Source organism: Meles meles, chromosome 19 (genome assembly GCF_922984935.1).
Source record: "Meles meles chromosome 19, mMelMel3.1 paternal haplotype, whole genome shotgun sequence".
In the NCBI taxonomy this organism is placed as follows: Eukaryota; Metazoa; Chordata; class Mammalia; order Carnivora; family Mustelidae; genus Meles; species Meles meles.
This window is the reverse complement of record NC_060084.1, coordinates 16,126,207-16,151,342: the sequence shown is the minus strand read 5'-3', so window position 1 is coordinate 16,151,342 and position 25,136 is coordinate 16,126,207. Positions and strand designations below refer to the sequence as shown.

The following is a 25,136-nucleotide window of genomic DNA, read 5'->3' as shown; positions in this document are numbered from 1 at the left end:
CACACGGCTTGCCAGGAGCATGGCCTCCCCTTTCCATGGCCGGTTCACAGTCTTCATGATACATGAGATCTGTGTGCAATGGGCAGATAAAACTATGAGTGTTCCGGGCAGTTCAGAGGGAGAAGAAATCTGTGGTGTGGGGGGAAAGACCGAGGAGAGAGTGGAAGTGGGAGTTTGCAGAGAGACTGTGGTCCCTTGTGCGAGGGTTGAGTATGATATCTCAGGGACTGACTAGTGGAGGGAGTGAACGGTGAACGGGAGAAGCCACCAGTGGGGCGTCCGTGGAGGGAAAGGACCCCGCAGAGGGGATCCGTGCCAGTACTGACAGCTGTCTCTAGAGGTACTGTTCGGTTAGAAATGGGTGTGTAATTGGAGACTGGAGAGTAGAAAGTCAGGATGTGTGAGTCCCTCCGTACTTCTCTGATGCTCCATCACCTGTGAGTTTTTCCTCCGCGCTTCCCCAGCCGTTCTGTGAAATTAGGGCAGGGAGGGAAATCCAGACCACAGCTGAAACCCTCGGGGCTGTCTGTGAGCCGTGCTGCACCTCCGAGCACAGCTGGAGATGCCTTCTGACTTGACCAGTTAGCTCCTCAGTCAAGAATCCCTGTAGATTTTCCACAGTTCTGTAAGGGAACTGGGGAGACAAAAAGGAGAGGTGTTGCATTTCATGAATGGGCCTGAAAACTGAAAGAGATCTAGTTGAAGAAGCTGTAAGGAGCTTAAGCAATTAACTTTCCTTTGTCGTGTGTGTCCACATTTGTTTTGTGGAAGCGCAGATGCAGATGTGCAGCGAGGTATGTGCCTCTGTGTGTTTGGTGTGAGGGGATGGACACCTGGAATTAGCCCACGTCCACGGTCAGCTGCGAGTACTGGCCAGTGTTGGGCAGACCTCACGTTTTAACATGCTCCCCTGTGATTCTTCTACATGTAGACGTTTCAGAACCTCTCCTGCTAGAGTTTTCACCCACCCTTCTTTCCTCTTTTCCATTTTGTCCTGCTTTGATGAAAGCCTATGAAATTTATTGACTCCCTTGCCTTGGCATTAATGACCTCTGAAGATTTAAAAGAGTTATCGTCTCGGGGACTTACAAAGCCCCAAGGTCTCTGGTGAGCTCTAAATAGCTCATCAGCTGTGTCTGTAGACAGCCGAGCCCAGAAAGGAAAGAAAAATAAACTCAACAGGGCGTGAGTCTGCTGGGAACACTGCTGGGAGTCCTGGGAGGGCCAAGGGGGTTTGGGAAGCAAAGCTAATGGGGACAGAGGCACGGACAGTACGGGAGTTGAGCCTTTGGGCACTGGGCCATTTTCTCAGTCTTCGTTGGCCACTGCTACCTCTCCTGCACTTGAGATGACCAAACTGTAGTTACTTAGATATGTCACCCGGTCAGCATGAAACACAGCTGAACACCTTGACAGTTTTCATGCAAGCCTCCCACCCAACAGCTTCTACTTCACATCTGGGTAGAGCCTTATTGCTCAGGAAGAGAACAGAGTAAGAGGAGAAATACATGGAATTCATTTATTCCTTTAGAAATAACTAAGATTCATGGGGCGCCTGGGTGGCTCAGTGGGTTAAAGCCTCTGCCTTCGTCGGCTCAGGTCCTGATCCCAGGGTCCTGGGGTTGAGTTCCCCATCAGGCTCTCTGCTCAGCAGGGAGCCTGCTTCCTCCTTGCTCTCTGCCTGCCTCTCTGCCTACTTGTGATCTCTGCCTGTCATAAATAAATAAAATCTTAAAAAAAAAGAAAAAGAAAGAAAGAAAGAACTAAGATTCAGTCCCTGCTTGCAAGGGACTCTTTCCTGAGTAGTTGGTTTATTTGGAATAGGATTGAGACTGTGGACAGGAGCCTCACTGCGTTTTCAAAGCAAGGCATTGGAAGGTAATCATGGAGATGAATTACACGTTCATTTATACATTATTAATTTTGCAGTGTTAAAATCCTGCACCATACATTATTATACACTTATCTCTTCAGATCTGTGTATTTTGTAGGTATTTTTTGGGCATTTCTTCTCCGTGAGCCTAGAGAGGTGTGGTGTGTGCCAGAAAGCTGGTTGGGAACTTTTCAGGAACTAGGACAAGGTAAGGCAGATGTCTGCATTTGAAGGCAATATTGGTTCCACAGACAAGAATGCTGGACTCTGAGCTAGGTTGTGGTGACAAAAAGATGGAAAGCCATGCTCCCCATCATCAAGGACATCTAGTGGGAGATACGAAGGTGACCACCAGTGTAGCACAACGGACTGTGTAGTGGTGGTGAGTTCACATGCGAGAGGAAGGTAGTGGCAAGTGTTCCTGAATCCACCTGGGGGTTTTGGGGAACGCCTCCCACGTTTGAGCTGTACTTTGGAAGGAGTTTGCAGACCAGTGTGGTATCAGCGTAAGGAAAGTCACTCCAGGAAGAGGGTACAGCATGGTCAAAGGCAAGGCAGAATAAAGAGAACTTAGCATATTTGAGGAACTATTAGTCATTTTCTAATGTCAGTATGAAAGATATTTGCAGAGATAGCTATAGCAAACTGGTTCACAGACCAGCTCTAGGATGCCACCTGTTTATTTGTTTTGGTTTTGGGTTTTTTTTAAAGAGCAGTGTTAGGTTTACTGCAAAACTGAGCGGAGATTTCCCATAAACCTCCTGCCCCCACATACACAGTCTCGCCTTCTGTCAACATCACACACTGGCATAGCCCATTTGTTAAACAGTTGATGAACCTACATGGACACACCATTATCCCCAAAGTCCGTAGTTGGCATTACAATTCACTCTCAGTGTTGTACGTTCTGTGGGTTTTGATGAACTTACAATGACACTTACCCACCATTATAGTGTCATATAGATTAGTTTCACTGCCCTAAGAATCCTCTGTGCTCTACCTTTTCATCCTTCTCTCACCCTCAACTCCTGCAACCACTGATTCTTTGGTCTCCAAAAGCTGCCTTTTCTAGAACGTCATATAATTGGAATCAAAGTATGTGGCTCAGATTGGCTTCTTTTCCTCAATAATATGCATTTAGGCTCCCTTCATGTCTGTTTATGGATTGAGAGCTCATTTCTTTTTAGCGCTGAGTAATACTCCATTGGCTGTACCACAGCTGATTCATCCATTCACCTACTGAAGAACAGGCTTGATTCTTTCTAGGTTTTCATGGTTTTGACAACCATGACAACCATGAATAAAGCTGCTATAAACATCTGTGTGCAAGGTTTTTTTGTGTGTGTAGATGTTTCGACTCCTTCAGGTACCAAGGAGAGTGACTGCTGGGGTGTATGGTAAGAGTATGTTTCGTTTTGTAAGAAACTGCCAGGCTGTCTTCCAAACTGGTTGCACCGTATCGCCTTCCCCCCAGCAATGAAAGAGAGTTCCTCTTGTTCCATACCCTCACTAATATTTGGTGTTAGTGTTCTAGATTCTGGCCATTCTTAAAGCTTTGTAGTAGTATCTCATTGCTGTTTTAATTTGCATTTTCCTGATGACATATGATGTACGGCATCTTTTTTTTCTTTCAAGTTTTTATTTAAATATAGTTAGTTAACATATATGATAAAAATTGGTTTCAGATGTAGAATTTAGTGATTCATCACTTACGTACAACACCCAGAGCTGATCACAACAAGTGTCCTCCTTAATACCTATCACCCATTTAACCCCTCCACTGTCCACCCTCAATTTGTTCTCTGTCATTATGGTTTGCTTCTCTCTCTTTTTTAACTCTTCCACTGTATTCATTTGTTTTGTTTCTTCAATTCTGCATATGAGTCAAATCATATGGTATTTGTCTTTAACTTATTGCACTTAGCATAATACCCTCTGGCTCCATCCACATCATTGCAAATGGCAAGATTTCATTTTTTTTTTTTTTTGTGATATGGCAAAAATATTTATTAAAATTTTCCACATTTGAACTTTATTACAAAGAGGCCTTCTGATTCATTCCTTCATCCTGGATGAGATAGTAAATGCTATATACAGAATATAAAGTAGTAATGGTATAAAAAAAAAAAAATTCCTCCTAAAAATCAGTCCACCAAGTAGCATTGTGGAAGAAATGGGATTCTCCAGGACCTCAGAGAATTCAAAGTGGCACCTTTGGTTATCCAAAAAAAACAATTATATTCTCATGGTTGTCCTTTTGGTTCAAGATTAGAAGAGCTGGGTTTCCACCACCTGTTTTAAGAGGTAGCAATATGCTTTCTACTAGTTCACTGATTTCATTCTTTTTGATGGCTGATATTCCATTTTATACACACATACACACATACCCCATCTTTTTTATCCATTAATCATTCAATGGACATTTGGGCTCTTTCTGTAGTTTGGCTATTGTTGATAATGCTGCTATAAACATTGGGAACATTGAAGCGCATGTGCCCCTTTGAATCTGTATTTTGTATCTTTTGGGTAAATACCTAGTAGTGCAGTTGCTGGATCGTAGGGTAGCTCTATTTTTAACTTTTTAAGGAACCTCCATACTCTTTTCCAGAGTGGCTACACCAGTTTGCATTCCCACCAACAGTGCAAGAGCGTTCTCCCTTTCACAGGTTTTTTTGTCACCTGTGTATCATCTTTGGTGGGGTGTCTGTTCAGGTCTTTGGTCTGTTTTTTACTTGGGTGATTTCTTTTCTGATTGTGTATCATCTTTGGTGGGGTGTCTGTTCAGGTCTTTGGTCTGTTTTTTACTTGGGTGATTTCTTTTCTGATTGTGTAAGAGTCCTTCCTATATTTTGAGTGACAGTCCTTTATCAGATATGTCTTTTGCAAATATTTTCCCCTGGTCTGTGGCTTGTCTTAATTCTCTTGAGCACCTGTTTTTGTAATTAATATTTTATTTGAATACAGCTATGCTTATGCATTTACATACTGTCTGTGGCCCCTTTTATGCTCCAAAGGGGCAGAGTTATGTAGCTGCGGCAGAGATCAGGTGGTCTGCAAAGCCTAAAATATTTGCTCTTGGCCCTTTATAGACAGTTTGCTGATCCCTGCTATAGGAGAGGGTAAGAAGGCAAGACCATTTCATAAAGGGCCTTTATGCTTTACTTAGGACTTGAGATTTTATTCTTTGGAACTAAGGAATCACTGAATTTTGAGCAAGAGTGTGGTCTGCTATTTTTGTGATAAATTATCCAGAAATGTATCAAATGGATAAATTTGAAGCTGTATCACTTAGGGTTCATTGCAGAGAGCAGAACCCACTCTAGGTATTTTGAGCAGAAGGGATTTAATATGGGGAATTAGGTGTTTATAGAAGTATGGGCTGGAGGAACCTTAGTTTCAAGGTCACAGCCTTGCATCTGCAATCCAGATGTCAGGAAACTGCTACTGCCCCTCCAGCTGCCTTCCATGCACACAGTCAAGATTGCAATAGAAGAAGGTCGGAATGTCTGCCATGGTGGAGGTTCAGGCAAGGGACCAGAGGAGGACTGTTGTAGGAATTGGTGAGATAGAAGTTGATGACTGGCCTGGGGCAGTGGCAGAATGGAGAGAAGTCAAGAGAAATACCTATAAGGTGTCATCTTCGAGCAGGACTGGTTGATTGATTAATGAGACAGAGTGAAGAGCAGGAATAGAGAGGACTCAGCGCTTTGTGATGTTAATCATTGGAAATAAGAAATAGCGATTGGGGGAAGGAGTTTATGAAGCTGTCTCTTTAAAATGGCATCTTCCAGAGTGGTTGGGATTGGTGTTAGTGGCCATGTGGCCTTGAGGTAGTCACAATCTGAAAGTGTATCCACAGGGGGAGGAATGAAAACCAAACTTTAAGAAATATAGAGCAAAACAAAATGTAATTCTGACATTGAACAATGGGGCCATTATAAGGGTCACCACAGCGAGGGCACAGCAGTGATGTCTCTTTAATTAGGTCTGTATCTAGATTCTGGGATTTCTCAGTTCTAGAAAATTGTGGTTGAAAGGGAGAGGATTTACAGAGAAGCAAATAAAAAGAGTACGGGTCTTGGAGAAATGGCTTTTTAGTCATGGTTGCTTAGGCAGCTTGGGTCTGTGATGATTAAAGAGCAGAACAGAACTGATGGCAGATGCTTTGGACAGATGGGGACGGCGGGGAAGGGGGTTGCTTATGCCAGTTTGTGGCGTAGTATGGCGTGATGAGGTAGACTTTTCCTTTAGGATTCTGTTGGCGCTGGATGACTCTTTTTGAGAGTGCCAAGGTTTGTGAAGGTGGAACTTTGGGGTTTAGTTTAGTGACTGTCTCTGTGATGGTGAACTCAGTAGCCTTGATAGAATGACTCCTTTCAAACACTGAAACAATTCTATATTTAAGTTTTTCATTTAGATGAAAAGTTCCAGAACTGAATTACAGAGTTTATAGAGCATGATGCTTCACGTGTCAGTGTTCTGAAGTTATTATGTATCCTTAACTTATTAAAAATATAGTGAAGCTGTTGGCCTCAGTATTCTTTGTGCCTCCCTTCCTTATTTCCCTTTGGGTATTAGTTCATTTCATTCTGGCATCTGGTTCAAGCATCCTGCCAAAATTATACCCACAAAGGCCCACCTGACCTATTTGCAGGTTTAACCTTGTGGACTAGTTCTTTCTGGAAGTGTACATCCTGTGCCTTGCAGAATCCCAGAGTGTTCCTCTTTTTTCTGATTTTATTGATCTTTATTTATTTATTTATTTTATAATTTGATTTTTAAATTTTTATTTAAAAAAAATTTTTTTAATGATTTTATTTATTTATTTGACAGACAGAGATCACAAGTAGGCAGAGAGGCAGGCAGAGAGAGAGAAGGAAGCAGGCTCCCTGCTGAGCAGAGAGCCCAATTTGGGGCTTGATCCCAGGACCCTGAGATCATGACCTGAGCCGAAGGCAGAGGCTTTAACCCACTGAGCCACCCAGGCTCCCCTGATTTTTTAAATTTTTAAAAAATATTTTATTTATTTATTTGACAGAGAGAGAGAGAGATCACAAGTTGGCAGAGAGCCAGGTAGAGAGAGAGGGGGAAGCAGGCTCCCTGCCGAGCAGAGAGCCCTATGTGGGGCTTGATCCTAGGACCCTAAGATCATGACTTGAGCCGAAGGCAGAGGCTTAACCCACTGAGCCACCCAGGTGCCCCTGATTTTATTATTTAAAAAATAAATCTGACCAATGCAATATATCTATATAGCTATATCTGTATCTGTATTATTTAACAACAAGATTCAGGAATAAACAGGCAGTCAGAGAGGCATCATTAAGAAGATGGCCTTTCGGGCGCCTGGGTGGCTCAGTGGGTTAAGCTGCTGCCTTCGGCTCAGGTAGTGATCTCAGGGTCCTGGGATCGGGTCCCGCATCGGGCTCTCTGCTCTCTGCTCGGCAGGGAGCCTGCTTCCCTCTCTCTTTCTCTCTGCCTACTTGTGATCTCTCTCTCTCGCTGTCAAATAAATAAAATCTTTAAAAAAAAAAAAAAAAAGAAGATGGCCTTTCAACAAAGATTAGAAGATGAGGCTGACCATGAGCATATCTGGGAGGAAGAATATTTGAGCAGAGGACTGGCTTCTGCCAAGGCCTTTGGAGGTGGAGCAAGGGTAGGGAGGCCAGTGTGGTTGTTGGTGTGGAGGGAGTGGTGGGAAAATTGGAGATGAGGGCAGCACTAGGTGGGGCCAGATTGTGTCTGTGAACTTCTGCTTTATGCATTTCTCAAGATTATTTTATTGGGTCTGCACTATGAATTTGAAATATGAGTTATGTGCAAATTGAATTTTTTATCTTTATCTCATGATCCTCCTTTTTTAGTACTTTTTCTCTGGAAATTTATTTGGTCTGAAGGATGAAAAGGAACCACCTACAACAACATAGATGACACTCAAAAGTATTATGCTAAGTGCAGGAACCTAGACACAAAAGACTACATTGTGTATGAATCCATTTATATAACATTCTGGAAAAGGCAAAATTATAGGGATAGAAATCCAATCAGCAGTTTCTAGGAATTGACAGGGGTGGGTGGTGGGATTAACTGCAAAAGGGCACCAGAAATGTTTGGGGGTGATAGAAATGCTCTGTGTCTTCATTGTGGTGGTGGTAGCACGATTGTATACATTCGTTACAGCTCGTTAGATTGTACCCCTAAAAAGCGTGAATTTAACTCTATGTAAATTACACCTGCTTTGTATAAATTATTTTAAAAGATCTATTTGGTTTGACATTAGCCTAGCTGTCACAGCTTCTTTTTTTTTTTTTTTTTTTTTTTCACAGCTTCTTTTTGTTTTGTTTTGCTTGGCATGTTTTCCCCCCACCCATTTAGTTTCAACCTTTTTGGTGTTTGTATTTTAGGTGGTATTGCTTGCGATGCCATTGAACTATATTTTTAAAATACCGGTATGATAGTGTCTATCTTGAAACTTCCACAGGCCACTTATGTTTCTTTGTTTCTGCATATCCTTGGAGTTGTTTTCACCATCCTCTTGCCTTTTCTGTGCTGCCTTTTTTGTTTCCTATCCCTGGGCTGACTTTGCACTTTAAGCCTGTGTTTGCTGTGCCTTTTCTTGGTCTTGATGAATTGAAGTCAGCTTTGGCTCGCTGATTATTTGATAATGGAGTGTGAAATTCTGCATCAGCGGTGTGAAGAGAACAGGAACATATTCGCTTGCTCCCTGTCTGAATATTTTGTTTGCCTTTACTATTTAGCATGCCTAACGGGTTTGGTTTACTTTGTGTAAACAAATAGCCTTTGAAGGTACAAGGTTTTAATGACAAAATGACAAGAATTTTTCAAAAATGAAAGTAGTGAAAACACAGGGTAGAATGTAGTGCAAATAATTATTTTGCAAAGGAGAAGGAGAGCATAAGACCAGGTTTGTTTGTTGTTGTTCTTTTCTTTTTTAAAAATTTTACCTTTAAAAAAGGCTTAAGAAGAAAGATTTATTTTAAATCACATCGTTCAGTTTTGCTTTCAGCATAGAAAAGAATGAATTACAGACTACCAAGGAGTGACTTCTTCCATCCACTTCTTTTTGGAGGGGGAGAAGGTGCAGGGGGAGTGGTACCAAACTCTCAGCCAAATACTGTGTTAAAGGCATCTGTGCATTATTCATCTTTCTGTCCTTAGCAGAGCCTAGAATAGTGCCTTGCTGCACGTAGCAGCAGCTCAATAAATATTTGTTGAGTTGAAAGAGTCTTGTGTTCTTGCTCTGTATTTGCCAAAACTTCGGGGTGGGTCTTGCTACCAGTTTACATTCCTTGGCGCCACTTCTCCTGAGAAGTGATGATTTCAGGGGCCCAGGGTGTAGGGGAGACTTTTTATCAGGACTGCCTTGTGCTTTCCAGGGCATAGCCTAACCGCCAAGAGCATGGTGGGTTCCCACTGCCTGCTCACTCTCTCCTGTTTCATCTGTTTTTTTCTTCATGACTGGTATTTCCATACTGAACCGTTTGCATGGACTAATCTTTTCAAATCTTTGCAACTTTTAAGGTTGACATTGGAATCAGACATAAGTTGATACATAAATATGTCTTTTTTGGGAAAAGAATGTATAAAGTCCCTGTAGCTGAACTGTACCATAGGAGAATGTTACCCGTTAAGAACAGTAATGCCTTACTTATATATAGTTGAAATTCCAAGTGAATGTTGAGTCTTTGACGCTTGTCTCATAAAAGGACATCATATCACAGAAATGCTATTGCTGTGAGATGAGCCCTGATTGCATGGAGCTGTACCACGCCTGCATAAGGAGTTCTGAAATCGGAGTGAGATAGGGTGATCTGTAAGAATTTGGCCAAGGCTATTACCTAGCCTCATATTTGAAAGTTAGTATTGTCTTCTGTGGAAATTGACATTTATTTGTATTGAAAGGTTGTATCAGTTTTCTATCGCTGTGTAATAAGTCACCACAAACTTAGGCCTTAAAGTGCTAACTTTTTTTAAGCTGATAATTCTGTAGCAGCACAGTGTGGCTGGCTGGGCTGCTGCCTTCCAATCTGGAAAGCCTAATGAAGACTTTGCTTCAAGCTCATTCCAGTGGTTGGTAGACTTCAGTTACTTTCGGGTGTAGGACTGAGGTCCTTGTTTCCTTACTGGCTGTTAACTGGGGCTTCACTTAGGTCTGGAAAGCCACCTGCATTCCTTCTCATATAGGTGCCCCCCCACTCCCTTGAGCTTTCAGTGAATCTCTCTGATTTTCTTTTCTGCTCTCCACTTCTGACATCTGCTAGAGAAAGCATACTGTTTTTATATTATATAATAAGATCAGGCCTGCTTGTATGAGCACCCTTTCTTAAGTTCACTGGTGCCACATAACATAACATAATGAAGGGTGTGATATTTTGTCACATTCACTGGTTTTAGACATTAGGGTGGAGTATCTGGGAGGAGGGGCCATTTTAGAAATTCTGCCTACCATAGAAGGTGTCTCTTTAAATTCTCATGTTTGGTCACTCGCCTACTCTTTACCTGTTAGAATATGCTTGAAAATTATAACTAGAACAAATAAAAACCCATGCCAAATAAAACTTGTTGGATTTAGAGATTGTCTCGTAATTTTAGTATATGCGTTTGGGCGTGAAATGAGTCTAGTGAAATGATTTTTATTTCTAGACATGATATTAGAGAATGTTTTTACATGATGTTTAGAGCTGGTCTTTCTGGAAGGCAGTAGCTCTGATACTTCTCAGTTACCTCCTAGGTCCTGGATTCTATCCCCTGGCTGGATTCCATTGTCTAAAGGGATGGTGGGAGATGACGTGATGAGTGACTGGGCTACAAAGAACATAGGCAGTACTAGAGATTACAGGCCCAAGAGTACTTTTGAACTTGACAGCCTGCTTCTTTTATTCATTCAGCAAATATTTTTACATGCCTTCTTGTGGGACCAGGCACATGCTGGGTGCTGGTTATGCAAAGGTACACAAAAGAGATACGGTGCTTGCCCTCATGGACATTCGTGGAGATAGACATTGAACAAATAAACACACAAACAAATACATAATTACAAATAGAAGTATTTGTAATACTTCTGTTTGCCATAAAAGGATAATTAGAATGCTTTGTGAGAGAGTGTAAGGGAACTTATTGTAGCTTCGGAGATGAGGCTCATTTAGACCAAGATTTGGTTTGGGCGCCCAGAGAAGATCTGTCAGGTGAGTAGATATACAAAGACCCTGAATTATATTCTCAGGAACAGTTTAGAGGGATGTTCTGAGAAACGTCCAAGGAACATACTCTTTTTGGAGCTTACCTCACTTCCACTGGATTTCTGCCTTTGTGATTTGCTGGGTCAGAACACTTAGAAATAACAGCAGAATGCACTGTTTGATCCCAGTACCTCAGGTCCCCATGTCGTCCTTTTTGGTCTGAGGTTGTAGCACAAGGGACACTCAAACGAGATGACTTGATTAGGACAAGGTGGAGACGCCCTTCTGGCTTACCTGTACGAGGTGCGGCGGACCCTGTGCAGGTTCCTCCTGCCTGTCAGTGGAGGCGAGTGGCCCACAACGCTCGCCGCTTGAGCTGCCTATGTCCTCGTGGCATCTGAGGCCAAGGGACATTGATCAGTCATTGACTGCTGCAGCAAGCTGGGTAGAATGAGTGAATACTTCCCCTGAACTTCAGCTCCCGTTCAGCTTGGGGAGGGTTTTGGAGTATTCTTTTCTGTTATTCTCGACCTACAACATGGAATTAGGTTAGAGGAATTGGAATGTATCGTATGTTCTCGGGTAAGATAAATCCTTTAGTCTCTTAAAGCTGCCACTGTTGAGACGATTGCTGTGTACTCCAGGTTGGGCACAAGTAAATCATTTGTCTTTCCAAAACGTTGAATGGACTTGGCAGCAGTTTTATTTTTACCTTTCCTGTCATTTCTGAGGCTGGCAGCCTAGAGGTAGGGTGTGGAATGGAGCCGTAAATTACCCTAGGAATGACGAGAATGGTCCCATTTTAACTCTTAATTGCGCCTTTCCTTTTCACCTCTCCTTTTTCATCCCTTCCTTATTTTTATTTGTTCGTTTGTTTGTTTATTTATTTATTTAGTTTGCCCTGAATCCACATTTGAATGGAGTGGAATGATTGAAGAACGTGTAGGTGGGAGCAGGTTTGATTGACGATGCATCTCTGAATGGTGGAAACCATTTCTTTTCCCATCGCCAATTCCTTTTTTTTTTTCATTGCTTCTATTTTAAGTGCCTGTTTTTTCTGCTGGTTCTGTCTTACTGGAAACTGGCCCAGCCTCACTCAGTTTTGTTTCCATGCTGCTATTAAAAGACAATGCCCAGTTAAGAGGCCCTGGAGGAGGGGCCGGGCAGCCACCCTCTTGGGTCCAGTCATCCAGGCAAATATCAGTTCCCTGGATTGGAATGTGAGAAGAGTTTGAAGGTTATTAGGTGATTTTTAACTTTTGCATTGTTATTGATTTGACTTTGTAAATGGGGGAAAACTCACTGTTAGTTGTTATACTCTGAAACTTTGTATATGCTGAGGTCAAATACTAATGGGCCTGAATCTGAGGTCACAGAACCTCCCTTTTGTACCCTAGTCCTCTTTTGCCAACGTAGAAAATTACGCTCAGGACCCTGTGTCCAGTCAACCAGGAATTCTCAGTATTTCAGAGAAATGTGTTCCTGAGCTTTGAAGACTCTTCACATTTAGTAATACAGAGTGTTTGGAGAGTCTTGAATATCACCTAAAGTATATTCTTCCTGAGATTCTTGCTTTCTGTGTGTGTGTGTGTTTTTTGTTTTTTGTTTTTTTTTTTGAGCATATCCTCACACAGTGAGTTACCTGTCTTTTAAAACTTTTGCTGACTTTTATTTTTTTCTCATGTGATGGACTGTTTTTGCAGTGGCTGAAATATATAAATTGATGTTTAAAAATTACTAAGTTAGGTTTACTGAGGTGTACTTTATATACAGTAAAATTCATCCTTTGCTGTGTATAGTTCTGTGGGTTTTGACAGAAGCATAAGTCCGGGGGCGCCTGGGTGGCTCAGTGGATTAAAGCCTCTGGCTTCGGCTCAGGTCATGATCCCAGGGTCCTGGGATTGAGCCCCGCGTCGGGCTCTCTGCTCAGCAGGGAGCCTGCTTCCTCCTCTCTCTCTCTCAGCCTGCCTTTCTGCCTACTTGTAATCTCTGCCTGTCAAATAAATAAATAAAATCTTAAAAAAAAAAAAAAAGAAGAAGCGTAAGTCCGGTAGCCATTACTGTATTCAAGATATAGATAGCTTTATCTTCCTGAAAAATCCCCTTGTGCCTCTTTGTAGTCATCCTCTCCTACTTCCAGCCACTGGCCAACACCAGTCTGTTTTCTTTCCATACTGTTTGCCTTGCTTTGTCCTAAATATTATAAAAATGAATGAAACACTGTAGCCTTTTGAGTCTGTCTTCTGGTTCCTGTAGTGTGTTTGATGTGAATCTATGTTGTTACATGTATTAGTAGTTTGTTTGCTTTTATTTGCTATGTACTAGTCCCTTGTATGGATGTACCACAGTCTGAAGGACTTTGGGTTGTTAACCATTTTGGAAATTATGAATAAAGTCACTAAAAAATTTGCCTAAAGGCTATGGAAACATATTTTCCCCTTTCTTTTGGGTAAATACCTAGGAGTGGGATTGCTGGTTTGTATGCTAAGTGCATATTTAACTTTATGAGAAACTGCCAATGGCTTTCTTTTTCTTTTCTTTTTCCTCCAAACTGTAATCTAAAGTGGCTGTACCACATCCCATTCCCTCCAGCAGTGTTTGAGACTTTCAGTTGCTTTGTGTCCATGTTCCTCAGCACTTGCTACTGTCAGTTCTTTTGTTTGTCTGTTTTTATTGTGTCCATTCTAATAGGCATGTAATGGTGTCTCATTGTGATTTTAATTCATATTTCCCTAATGACTAATGATGTTGAACAACTTTCCTGTGCTTATTTGCCATTTCTAGATTGTCTCTGGTGAAATGTTTGTTAAAATCTTTTTTTTTTTTTTTAAGATTTTATTTATTTATCTGACAGAGAGAGAGATCACAAGTAGGCAGAGAGGCAGGCAGAGAGAGAGGAGGAAGCAGGCTCCCTGCGGAGCAGAGAGCCCGATGCAGGGCTCGATCCCAGGACCCTGAGATCATGACCTGAGCTGAAGGCAGCGGCTTAATCCACTCAGCCACCCAGGCGCCCCTGTTAAAATCTTTTGATTATTTTTTATATTGGTTTGTTAATTGAGTTTTGAGAGTTCCTTAAATATTCTGGATTTAAGTCCTTTATCAGATAGTTTCAAATATTTTTTCCCGGTCTCTAGATTGTCTTTTTGTTTTCTTGACAATGTCTTCGGAAGAGCAGGAATTTTGAATTTTGATGAATCTACCAACTATGTTTAAAAATCAATTTCCTAGGGCGCCTGGGTGGCTCAGTGCGTTTAAAGCCTCTGTCTTCGGCTTGGGTCATGATTCCAGGGTCCTGGGATCAAGCCCCACATTGGGCTCTTTGCTTAGCAGGGGGCCTGCTTCCTCCTCTCTATCTCTCTCTGCCTGCCTCTCTGCCTACTTGTGATCTCTGTCTGTCAAATAAATAAATCAAGTCTTAAAAAAAAAAAATCAGATTCACTATGAAGGATATGATAGACTAATCTCAAATTCTGAGCCACCACCAAATTTTGAAATCCACTGTTAATTTTGCAAAAAGTTTTGTGTTCTGACTTGTGAACCATTGCTTTTTTGAATTGTTCCTCTTCTTTTCACATATGTTTCCAATGCTAAGGCAAGCCTCTTTTTAAACCAAAGAAACAAAGTTTTGTTCAACTACTCCACATAAATTATTGGGTATGTGGGGCTCCTGGGTGGCTCAGCCAGTTAAGTGCTTGACTTCAGCTCAGGTTAAGAACCCAGGGTCCTGGATTGAGTCCCACATTGGGCTCCCTGCTCAATGGGTGGCCTGCTTCTCTCTCTCCCTCTGCCTGCTGCTCCCTCTGTTTCTGCTCATTCTCCCTCTGTGTCAAATAAATAAATAAAATCTTAAAAAAAAAATTATTGTATATGTGACGATGGTCAACAAAGCTGTACTGGAGTGACAGTGCCAAGTTGTCAGCTGGTGTCACTCACTGGCCCAGTGGCTCTCACATGTCAGTATTGTAGAGTGTGATGCAAAATTACAGATTGGTGCATTTCCACTAAGATGTAAACTTTTTGAGATCAGGGACTCTTTCTGTTTTTGTCTTAAATGTTTACCAGTTTACTAAAGGAGATGATAAAGAATATGAATCAACACCCTGATGGAAGACACACATTGGGCGAGGTATGAGGAAAGATGGGGAGCTTCCACGCTCTCTCCAGGCACACCGCTCTACCCACATCTCCATGTGTTCACCAACCTGGAGCACCAGGGACCCTTTCTGTTTTGTTGGGTCTAGTTGCCCTAGTTGCCCTAGACCAGGGCTTAGTGCTCAGAACATAAATGAATGCTATTCAGTGGCTTCCATGAAGCCACTTTCATGCAAGATGTCCCAAAGCAACCAGGGCTATGGCTCTCAGGGTACAGCTGAGGACTGAGGCCAGCTCTGTGAATGGCAAAGCTTGAATGCCAAGGGACAGCCCAGAGCCCCATCTGGGGGACTTCACGTGCAGCAGATCTGCTTCTGGGAATGTGGAGAGAGAATTCCAGGGCCCTGGCCTTGACTCGATTTTTTAGGGAGGCCTCAGGTCCTGAGAGAGGACCTTAGGTAAGGACACACCAGAATCCCGAGAAGGGCATGCTGTTGAGACAGCTGAATCTGGGTGCCTGGGTGGCTCAGTTGGTTGAGCAACTGCCTTAGGCTCAGGTCATGATCCTGGAGAGTCAGGATCGAGTCCCACACCAGGATCCCTGCTCAGCAGGGGGTCTGCTTCTCCCTCTGACCTTCCCCCTCTCTTCATGCTAGCTCTATCTCATTCTCTTTCTCTCAAATAAATAAATAAAATCTTAAAAAAAGAGAGAGAGAGAGACAGAGAGCTGAAGCTCTGTAACTAGGTAAGTTGAAACCAGTTGCGGAGTTGTGCTGTTCTATCTTCTGTCTCAGGGGTTGCATACCACCCTCTCCCATGCCCTCTGCTCCCTCCCACCCCTGCTGACTTCTCCACCCTCAAAATGGTGGCGGGATCAGGCCAAAGTTGAAGTCACTGGCAGAGCCCAAGCCAGGCTGCTTGTGGTGGAGCCCAGCTCATCTCCACCCCATCGTCTCACTTTTGTCCTGATACTATTTTGGCTTATGGTGTGTGGTTTCAGCATTTGAGCCAGCTTTTAATCACGACACAATCCCATCTTGTAAGGGCTGAGCGAGTCCTCCAAGAGAGGAAACTGCTGAAGAGATTTTTCCTCAACTGTTGAAGAGGTTTTCCTCAACTGTGGAGGCCTTTCTTCCTTCTGAGAGTCTTGTGTTAAAGGTAATTCAAGGTGAAAAAAAGTGGAAACTCCAGATTGAGGGCAAGGGAAGAATCTGGGGAATGGGTGGGGGGTGTGTGTGTGTGTATGTGTGTGTGTGTGTGTGTGTTGGGGGGAGGGCGGAGGTGGCAGTGGGCTGCGGCCAGGGAGGCAGCAATTCCTGCCAAGTGGTCCCAGCTGCCCCTGGTTACAGGCTAATCCCAGCCCTGCTGCAGCCCATCATTCAGGGCGAGCTGCTATCATTAGTGGTGAAACATTTCTGAGAGTGTTCGCTCTCAACTCTGACCACATGCCCTTTCGGGGAAGGGAGGGAGGAGCCAGGAGACTTAATGGGGCCCACCCTGTTGTCATGTCCAGCTGCTCTGCAGAGGGACAAGCAGCTGCAGACTGGAAGTGATCACGGGCTCCTCGGAGCCTGTGCGTGTGACGGGACTGATGTCGCCTTTCCTGTGCTGCCCACACAGCCTGCTGCTTCTTGAGTGGTACAGCCCTCTACTGTGGGCTGTGCGTACCAAATCAAAGAGGCTTTTTTTTTTTTTTTGTCCTTTTAAGGGTTTTCTTGGCTGAAATAAACCGTTTATTAACCAATTTTATCTCTGTCAAGCTCTCTGCACTTAACACATACACATGCATTCACCAGTGGCCGAAGACTCTCTCCCTTTGGAATGAATCTGTACTCCTTCTACTTTCGATGAGGAGTTGTGGGAAAATGCTCAATACTAACATTTCTTCCCATGAAGTGGGGACTTTGAAATTTTTTTTTTGATTGAGGTGTGGTTGACAGCTTTTAATTTATGAAATTAGCTTAGGGAAAAATAAGATGGAAAAAAAGAGTCCAAATTAAATCTTTATTTCCATAGCTCAGTTGTGCCTTCTTTATCCATTTATAACGGCCTTGCAGTCTTTAGCTATGAAAAACTGCACGGTTTGCTAGGTTTCTTCTTTCCTTCCTTCCTTCCTTCCTTCCTTCCATTTTGATCCAAGAAAAAACTTTTTCCTCCTTAAAAAATTGTGGTTTTTTCCTTACTCAAAAGTGTATAATTTCTTTCTTTCTTTCTTTTTTAAAGATTTTATTTATTTGCCAGACAGAGATCACAAGTAGGCAGAGAGGCAGGCAGAGAGAGAGGAAGGGAAGCAGGCTCCCTGTTGAGCAGAGAGCCCAATGTGGGGCTTGATCCCAGGACCCTGAGATCATGACCTGAGCCGAAGGCAGGGCTCTAACCCACTGACATACCCAGGCGCCGCAAAAGTGTATAATTTCAATGAAGAAAATTAGAAAACTCTAGAAAAGCACAAAAGGAAAAACCTAGGAAATTCATAGTAACAACAGTCAAAGATAATCACTAGTAATATTTTGGCTTATGCCCATCATGTTGGAAAAAGTCCGTTTCTTGTGCTGGAGAAGGTGGTTGGTGGGGGCACTTCTCACGCCCCTAGAAACCTCCAAGTTTGTTGTGTTGTGGACTTGTCCCAATACACTGAATGAGAGTCTCACCAGCAGAGGTGTTCTGTGGATATGGAGCCTTCCAGCCCAGCAGGGCACCTTTCCCTTTGGGCTCTACATCTCACCATCTGCCCAGTGAGCAGTGAAAGAATAGCCTGGGAGGGATTCAGTTCAAGGCCAGGCTGCCCACTCCCAGTCTCCAACCAAAGAACAGGAGCTCTTGATCTTAGGCTGCCTGGACTTGAGGCTTGCTCCATTGCTTACTTTCTTTATCTTCTTTCTTACCTGTAAAATAGGCATAACAATCGTAAACTCCTTCTAGGGTTTCCATGCTAGATGAGATAAAATAAATAAAGCACACAGCGCACCAGGGATAAGCACCAGGGATACCTGTGATGGAATGTTCTGGCCCAGTGCATAGTACACACTCCTGTAGCTACTGCTGTTCCTTTTGTTGCTGAAAATATTCTCACAGCCCGTGTACATGGTGTGGGACTTCTCTCCAAGGGGCTGTGTGTTTTGGGGGATTTGGGGTATGTGGACCTCTGTTTCTTTGCCTAGACATGAGTGGTCTTTTCTTTATTAGATAATACTGAAATACTCTCACTTTTAAATACTCTCACTTGAAAATTAATAGATAAGGACTAGGCAGAAGAATAATCTCCTTTGACAAAACCCCTGGACTGAAGGGCGGGGAGGCTTAGACATTTTCACTGAGTGAACAAAGTCAGGCGACAACAGGACTGGGAGAATACAGACTGCCCATTGCCTCGTGTTCTCTGAAGTTGTCAGACTCTCTGCTCCCGGATTCCGCCATCTTCAGTGATGTAGATCCCTTTATGTTTTGTTCCTCATTTATTTGGAATGGACCATTGAGTCATCTTTCCTAGATAAAACATGTCAACATATGCATGGGCTGGAGTTGTCTAGTGCCCCTTGACTTCTTTTTCCCGAGGGTTGTATGTTTCTAGCTATAGAGAAAATATATTTAGATAAGTTTTGGGCACTTTTTACCTAATGGGAGAATTATGTCATCTGTAGCCTGTCCAGTGATTCGTGTTTATTTATTACATTTGAGCCCAATAAAAATAATGTGATGGTCATAGGATATTTTGCCAGTTACTTCAGTTGTGGGGGCAATTCACTCTGGATTTATTTACTTCAAATGGAAAAGTTTATCCAATGTTGCCTTCTGGGCTATGACCAAGAGAGAAGCTTACCTGAGTCTCTCTGTTCGGAGCCAGCTTCTGTTGAGTCAAAGACTACAGGGGCTATTAAGTCTTATTTCCAATAAATAGTGAGAGAGGTGATACGATGACTTAGATGGGACGTACTTCTTTCTTTTTCACAGTGACTTATATCTGTCTGCTTTATACTTTGAATTTCCAGGACACACAGACATTCAGGTGGCTCAGCTAGAACAGCCCCAGCAACTGGTGAGCAAAGCCCCGGTACTAGCAACCGGCACCGTCAGCCCGTCAAGAACCCAACCCACAATGGCTTGGCCAATGGCACAGGTGAGTGACAACACAAAATTCCAGCCTGGACGAAAGCAGTGGCTTCTAACCTTGCTCACATGGAGTCGGGACTCTACCTGCTGCGTCAGAATGTAGGGTGGGCTAGAGAAGACTCCAATACTAAAATCCATCAGCCTTCCCACTGGCCCATCGTCTTTTGTCTCTGGCATATTCTTTTCAGCCGAGAATATTCTCCATATGACTGCACTCTTCTAAAATATTCCTTCGCACAAAAATAAAAAGTGTTGATTTTTAAATTCATTTCTGATCAGTAGTGGGGGTAGGGGGTAACCTTATTTAAATATGACACTTTTTAAATTTCCTTAATTTAAGGGAATGATCAGACTAGGGAGAAAAAGACTAAGTATTGTCACTCAGGGCTGGGTTTGAGAAGATGGCAGCGCTGTTGGACCCACTGGGATGCTGACTAGGGGCAAAGCCAGAGTGCCACAAGGGGTGAATGTGGGGGGCGCATTCCGTGGTTGTTCCAGTGAAAGTATTCGTACCATTTAAGAATGGGTAGCCCTTCCATATCCACAGAGAAGTTTGTGCCCTTGATTCTACTTCTCTGTAAGTGGGAAGGGAAGGACCTATTTCAAAACAAATCAGTTTTTGTCATGCTTTCCTTCTGTCTCCTCAGGACAGTGTCAAATTAAAAAGCAAAAAAAGAGTTTGTTTTTCTCAATGTCTTGAAGATTGTCAAATCTTTAGTGACTGCCAGTCGTTTGGTAATTTGTCTTAATTTGAAGCGTTTGGGAAAGGATTTGGATGTTTATTTCAGTAAACTGTAGATGAGGGAGGTGCAGATTTTAAAAAAAAATTTTTTTTTAAGAGTAGATCTATTTTTGTTGTTGTTGTTCTGTTTTTTTATTTATTTGACAGAGAGAGAAAGAGAGAGCACAAGCAGGGGGAGCAGGAGAGGGAGCAGCAGGCTCACTGCTGAGCAGGGAGCCCATGTGGGTGGGGCTTGATCCCAGGACCCTGAGATCATGACCTGAGCTGAAGGTAGATGTTCAACCAACTTAGCCACCCAGGTCCCCCCTCAGATGTTTAAATCAGTACGTGACATGGAATGAGTTTTGTGGGTGCTTGTGATAACTGAGGTGTGGCGTGAGGGAGGGGAGATTGGAGAAGCATATCTTCTTCACAGACTAGTAGATCGGACTTGTTGCTGCCCCTTGTGAGCCGACTTACTGAGTCAGAGTTCAACTAGGACTGCTTTCTAGTGGCTTTCAGTCACCAGACAGCACCGTATGAGGGCTGCAGAGCCCCTCCGATAGTTCATGGTGCTTTGCTATACCATTACCTGGCTGGACTGCAGGGTGGAGGGGCCTGTCCTTCTGGCCTCCATGCATGTGTGGTGAGTGGACATTCTCCCTGGAGTTGGGAAACCTACCTGAAGGAATTGAGTTAGCTCGTTCCCCCTAAGCCTTGAGGACGAGGGTGAGCTGGGGATGAGGAGTACAAGTAGCTGCCATCTCAGCGCACCTGGTGCTCCTATGCTGACTGCCATATTCATGGGCTGGGACATCCAGTCGTAGCGACGATGGGGGGCCCTGGCTTCCAGTCTGGGGGAGGGGGATGGTGAGGTGGCAGCTATGGACTGTGATATAGAAAACTGTATACAGCTCCATTAGCACCAGTAAACGTGCTTCTCTTCGGAAAATAAGTCATGGGGTGCCTGGGTGGCTCAGTGGGTTAAACATTTGCCTTTGGCTCAGGTCATGATCCCACAGTCCTGGGATCAAGCCCCATGTCAGGTTCCCTAATCAGCAGACGAGTCTGCTTTTCCTTCTCCCTACCCACATTCATGCTCTCTAGCTCACTTTTCTCAAATAAATAAATAAAAATCTTTAAAAAAAAAAAAATGGAAAGAAAAATAAGTCCTTCGTAGAGGAGGGCCAGCATTTACAAATGGGGAGGGGAACTGGATTTTTGGAACCACTTGTTTCCGGAGGCTGTGGCCAGGCTACCACAGGCCTTTGTTTTTTAGGGGCCTACATTACTTGAAACTGGTTTCCTTCAACCATCTCTGCTTTTCTTATAAAAACTATTGGTAAATTGACTTTATATGGCGATGGTCTTTGAGTCACTCCTATTGGGTACTGGAACAGATCTGTGTTTCTCCTACGTTTATTTTTAGGTACCTTTGCGTATTGTCCTTATCTCCAGGAACGCTATGTTTCAGCAGACAAGGCAGGTGCCAGCCATGTCTTCAGAAAGCCAAATGTCTCTAACCCCAAACTGCACTGGGAATGTTTTATAGGGGTGTATCTGAGTGCCCAGACTGTTCCCAGAACCCATCTGTGATCGTTGCATTTTGGGGATTTCTGCCTGTTAAAATACTAAGGCCTTGGCCTCTATCTCGTCTCTCTGCTTTCTGCTGCGATGACGGTTCACCTTTGCTTCCAGCCAGCCTGGGCTTTGTAGGCTTTTTAATGTCCATCCAAGGGGTACAGAAAGATCTTACCTTTCCTTTGGGGAACAGACAAACCCTCCTTTTCCGGCAGCACGAGACAAGAAAGGCTTTTGAGGCTATGAATGAGGACATCTTCATCTTTTAATATGTTGCTCTTAGAACTGTGAGGACCAGTTCCAAAATGGTGGTAGTAGCTGTGCCTCCAGGAAATATTTCCACAGACATACAAGATTTATTTAGCAAGCCTTCTTGGCTATGCTCTGCAGTTATGCATGAAAAAGACATTTAGGGCAAAAACAGAGCTGAGTTCCAGGTGGTTTTTTCATGTTGTCACAACTGTAAAGTATCCTTTTTTGTAAAACGAAAGTGAATGGCAGCCTGTCTGTATAAATGTAACATTACAAAGTTTTAGAAGTGGTGCAGCCAAGTAGATGAACAGTATAGCACTTCATTGAGACCTGTGTGTCATGATTTACTTTCTAACTTTTTATTGAAAACTTTATCCAAGAAAATTACATCTCTTATTCCTCTCTTAAATGTGATTTCCATGCACATAAAGCCTGGAGTCACACAGGTCGCGGTCAGATTCTGGAGGCGCCGCTCCCCCCGCACACACCATGTACAGTATGTGTGTAACGCCCAGTGACTCACTGGGTCTTAGTTTCCTCATTGATAAAATGAGGACAAGAGTATATATCTCATAAAGTTGTTAGATGGAATAAAGTATATAAAACATGTAGAGTGCCTGAGACTGTCAAAGTTAGCTTTTCATATAATTTTAATTATGTAGCATGGATATGAGGGTTTTTTAAATCCCATTGTTTTTTACACACAGTTCTACGTCTGTGTTGTCTTGTTTGCTTTTTTAGTGACCTCCTACTGTTTCACAGTTAATATGTCAGAATTCATTTAACCATTCAATTCATACGCATTTCCCTATTATAAAACAAAATCCGATTGCAAATGTCTTTGCACACATCTTTGTTTCTTCTTGCGTAGTTTGAGTCAAAGGACATGAATTTTTAAAAATGAGATCAAATATGTTATTACCAGCTTGCCTTCCAAAGGGATTGAAGCAATCACAGTAGGATGAAATTTCTGTTAGGTGGTATATGAAGTTTATTTTTTCCTGAAACTGTGTAAATACTGGCTTATTTTGCTAACAGCTGTTAGGTGCCACTTCATTGTTGAACCTAATTGCACGTTTCCAGTTATTAGTTGCTTGCTCGACTGTTTCTTTCCTCTTTTGTGATTTTTTTTTCCATAGCATTTGATTTTTGTTTGTTTGGAGATTGAGAGATTTATATATTCTGAAAGATTTATATGTAAGTTGTTTTTTTTTTTAAATTGTGGCAAAATATACATAGACATCACACCATTTGAAGTGTGTAATGTAGTAGCATTAAGTATATTGTCAGTGTTGTGTAAGGGTCACCACCGCTATGCACATGCAGACCTTTCTCATCTTCTCAAACTGAAACTCTGTATCCCTTGAACAATAACTTTCTCCTCTCTATCTGCCCTCCAGCGCCCACCCTTGGTAACCTCTAGTCTCCTGTCTTATTTGTCTTGTTTGCTTATTCTTGGCTTCTGGCTGGCTTGGTCAGTAGGGCAAGAGACTCTTGATCTTGGGGTCGTGAGTTCGAGCTCCATGCTGTGCATAGAGATTACTGGGGGGGGGGGGGACTTAAAAGATAACCAGTGGCTAATAATTTAATCTATGATTTTGCTTATTCCGGTACGTCTTATAAGTGGAATAGTTTGTATTTTGTCTCTGGCCTATTTCTCTTCGCATGTTTTCAAGATTTATCCACATTGTAGCACGTTTCATTCCTTTTTAAGGCTGAATAATGTTCCATTGCATGTGTATACCACATTTTATTTATCCATTCATCTGTTGGTGGACCCAATGGATGGTGCTCACCTTTTGGCTATTTTGAATAATATCAAATAATGCTGTTGTGAATATGGGTGTACATTTTTCAGTTCTTTTGGCTATAAACCTAGGAGTAGAGTTGGTGGGGTAAATGTCTGGTAATTTTGTGTAACTTTTTGAGGAACCCCCAAACTATTTTCCACAGCAGCTGCACCGTTTTACATTTCCTCTAGCAGTGAATGAGTGTTCCAGTTTTTTCATATCCTTGCCAACACTTATTTTCTGTTTTTTTTTTAATATAATGGCTATCTTAATATATACAAAGTACTTAGGTATAAGTTTTATTTGTTAAATTTGTGATTTTAAGTTTCCTTCCTATATTACTGTTTTACATTTTATCTCATTTTCTGTGGCTTTTGTAGTAACGAGGAATAAAAATTTAAAAATAATTATGCCTGAGCATTTTTAAAAAAGTGTTTATAGTTTTACTTTTTGCTTCAGTAGTAGAAAAAATTCTTTCTTGTCTGTGGCTAGGATAAATACTATATCTGTTTGAATTTTTTTTTCATGGTTACAAAATAACTTATCCTGATGGAATGTATAGTGATATGTCTGTATACATATTAAATATAATGAAGTCTGGATCTGAATTAATTTTTCTTTATATTGTGGTCCTATTATTCCAGAAACAACTTTTTTTCCCTCGCTGGTGGTTTTACCTGGTGTTTATCACTTATCATGTTCTTAATATGCAGTGAGAATTTATTTCTGGACTCATTCCATTTATTTGTTTCCAATTTGGGGCTATTCCCATGTGATTTTGATTCTTGACATGTGATAGTGTGTTTTCTAATGTTTTGAAGGGCTATTCCTGATATTTTTTGGTATTACACATTTTCAAAACAAATTTCAGTCTTTGAGTTCTTAGAAGTGTGATGGGATATACTTCGAAGTTGGGCAAATCTGTATTTTGGTCAAGGAAGGACTGAACTTTCCCATGGTATGGCTTTGTACGGTTTTCAAGTCTCTCTTCTTGCTTTCCAGCTAATTTTTCTTCTTTTTTTCCCCCCATCTAATTTGGTTGTTTTTCTTTATATATAAGCCTCACCCTATGTCATGCTAATAATGAAAGATTTTTCTGGTTTTGGTTGCTCTTGTGAAGAACTGAGCAGCTAGTTGCCGTGGAATCCAGTGCTTGTGTTTCATGGATGAGCGATAGTGACTGCTTTGCTGTGAATCATACGTTATGAGTTGATCTTCAGTTTAAAAAGTTTCCACTGTTGGCAGTAGCCTTTGCCATGCCTGAGCGTGGGGGCTAAAAAGGCCTGTGTGTATACCAAGAGCCTGCACTATGCTACACACACCTGAAGATCTTGGAACATACAGTGAGCTGGCGGTGTGTCCAGGATTAAGAACAAGAATTTACAAATCCTGATCTTTTCTTGGCTAACTGCGACTAGGGTATGTCTCAGTCCTGACTGAATATCTGATTCATAAAGTTAGGATGTTTAACCAGCGTCACAGAGGGAAGCTTGTGAAATATTCCTTGTTGCAGAAACCAG

At 42.4% G+C, this 25,136-nt stretch overlaps 1 protein-coding gene across 1 annotated transcript in view; it reads left to right on the top strand.

Moving 5' to 3' along the window:
- Positions 1–25,136, top strand: part of WWP2 (WW domain containing E3 ubiquitin protein ligase 2) — a 156,106-nt gene that overhangs the window by 80,445 nt on the left and 50,525 nt on the right. The window contains exon 7 of the mRNA XM_045988596.1: positions 19,152–19,279. Within this exon, the coding sequence (XP_045844552.1) occupies positions 19,152–19,279 (128 nt within the window). The remainder of the gene's footprint in view (positions 1–19,151; positions 19,280–25,136) is intronic.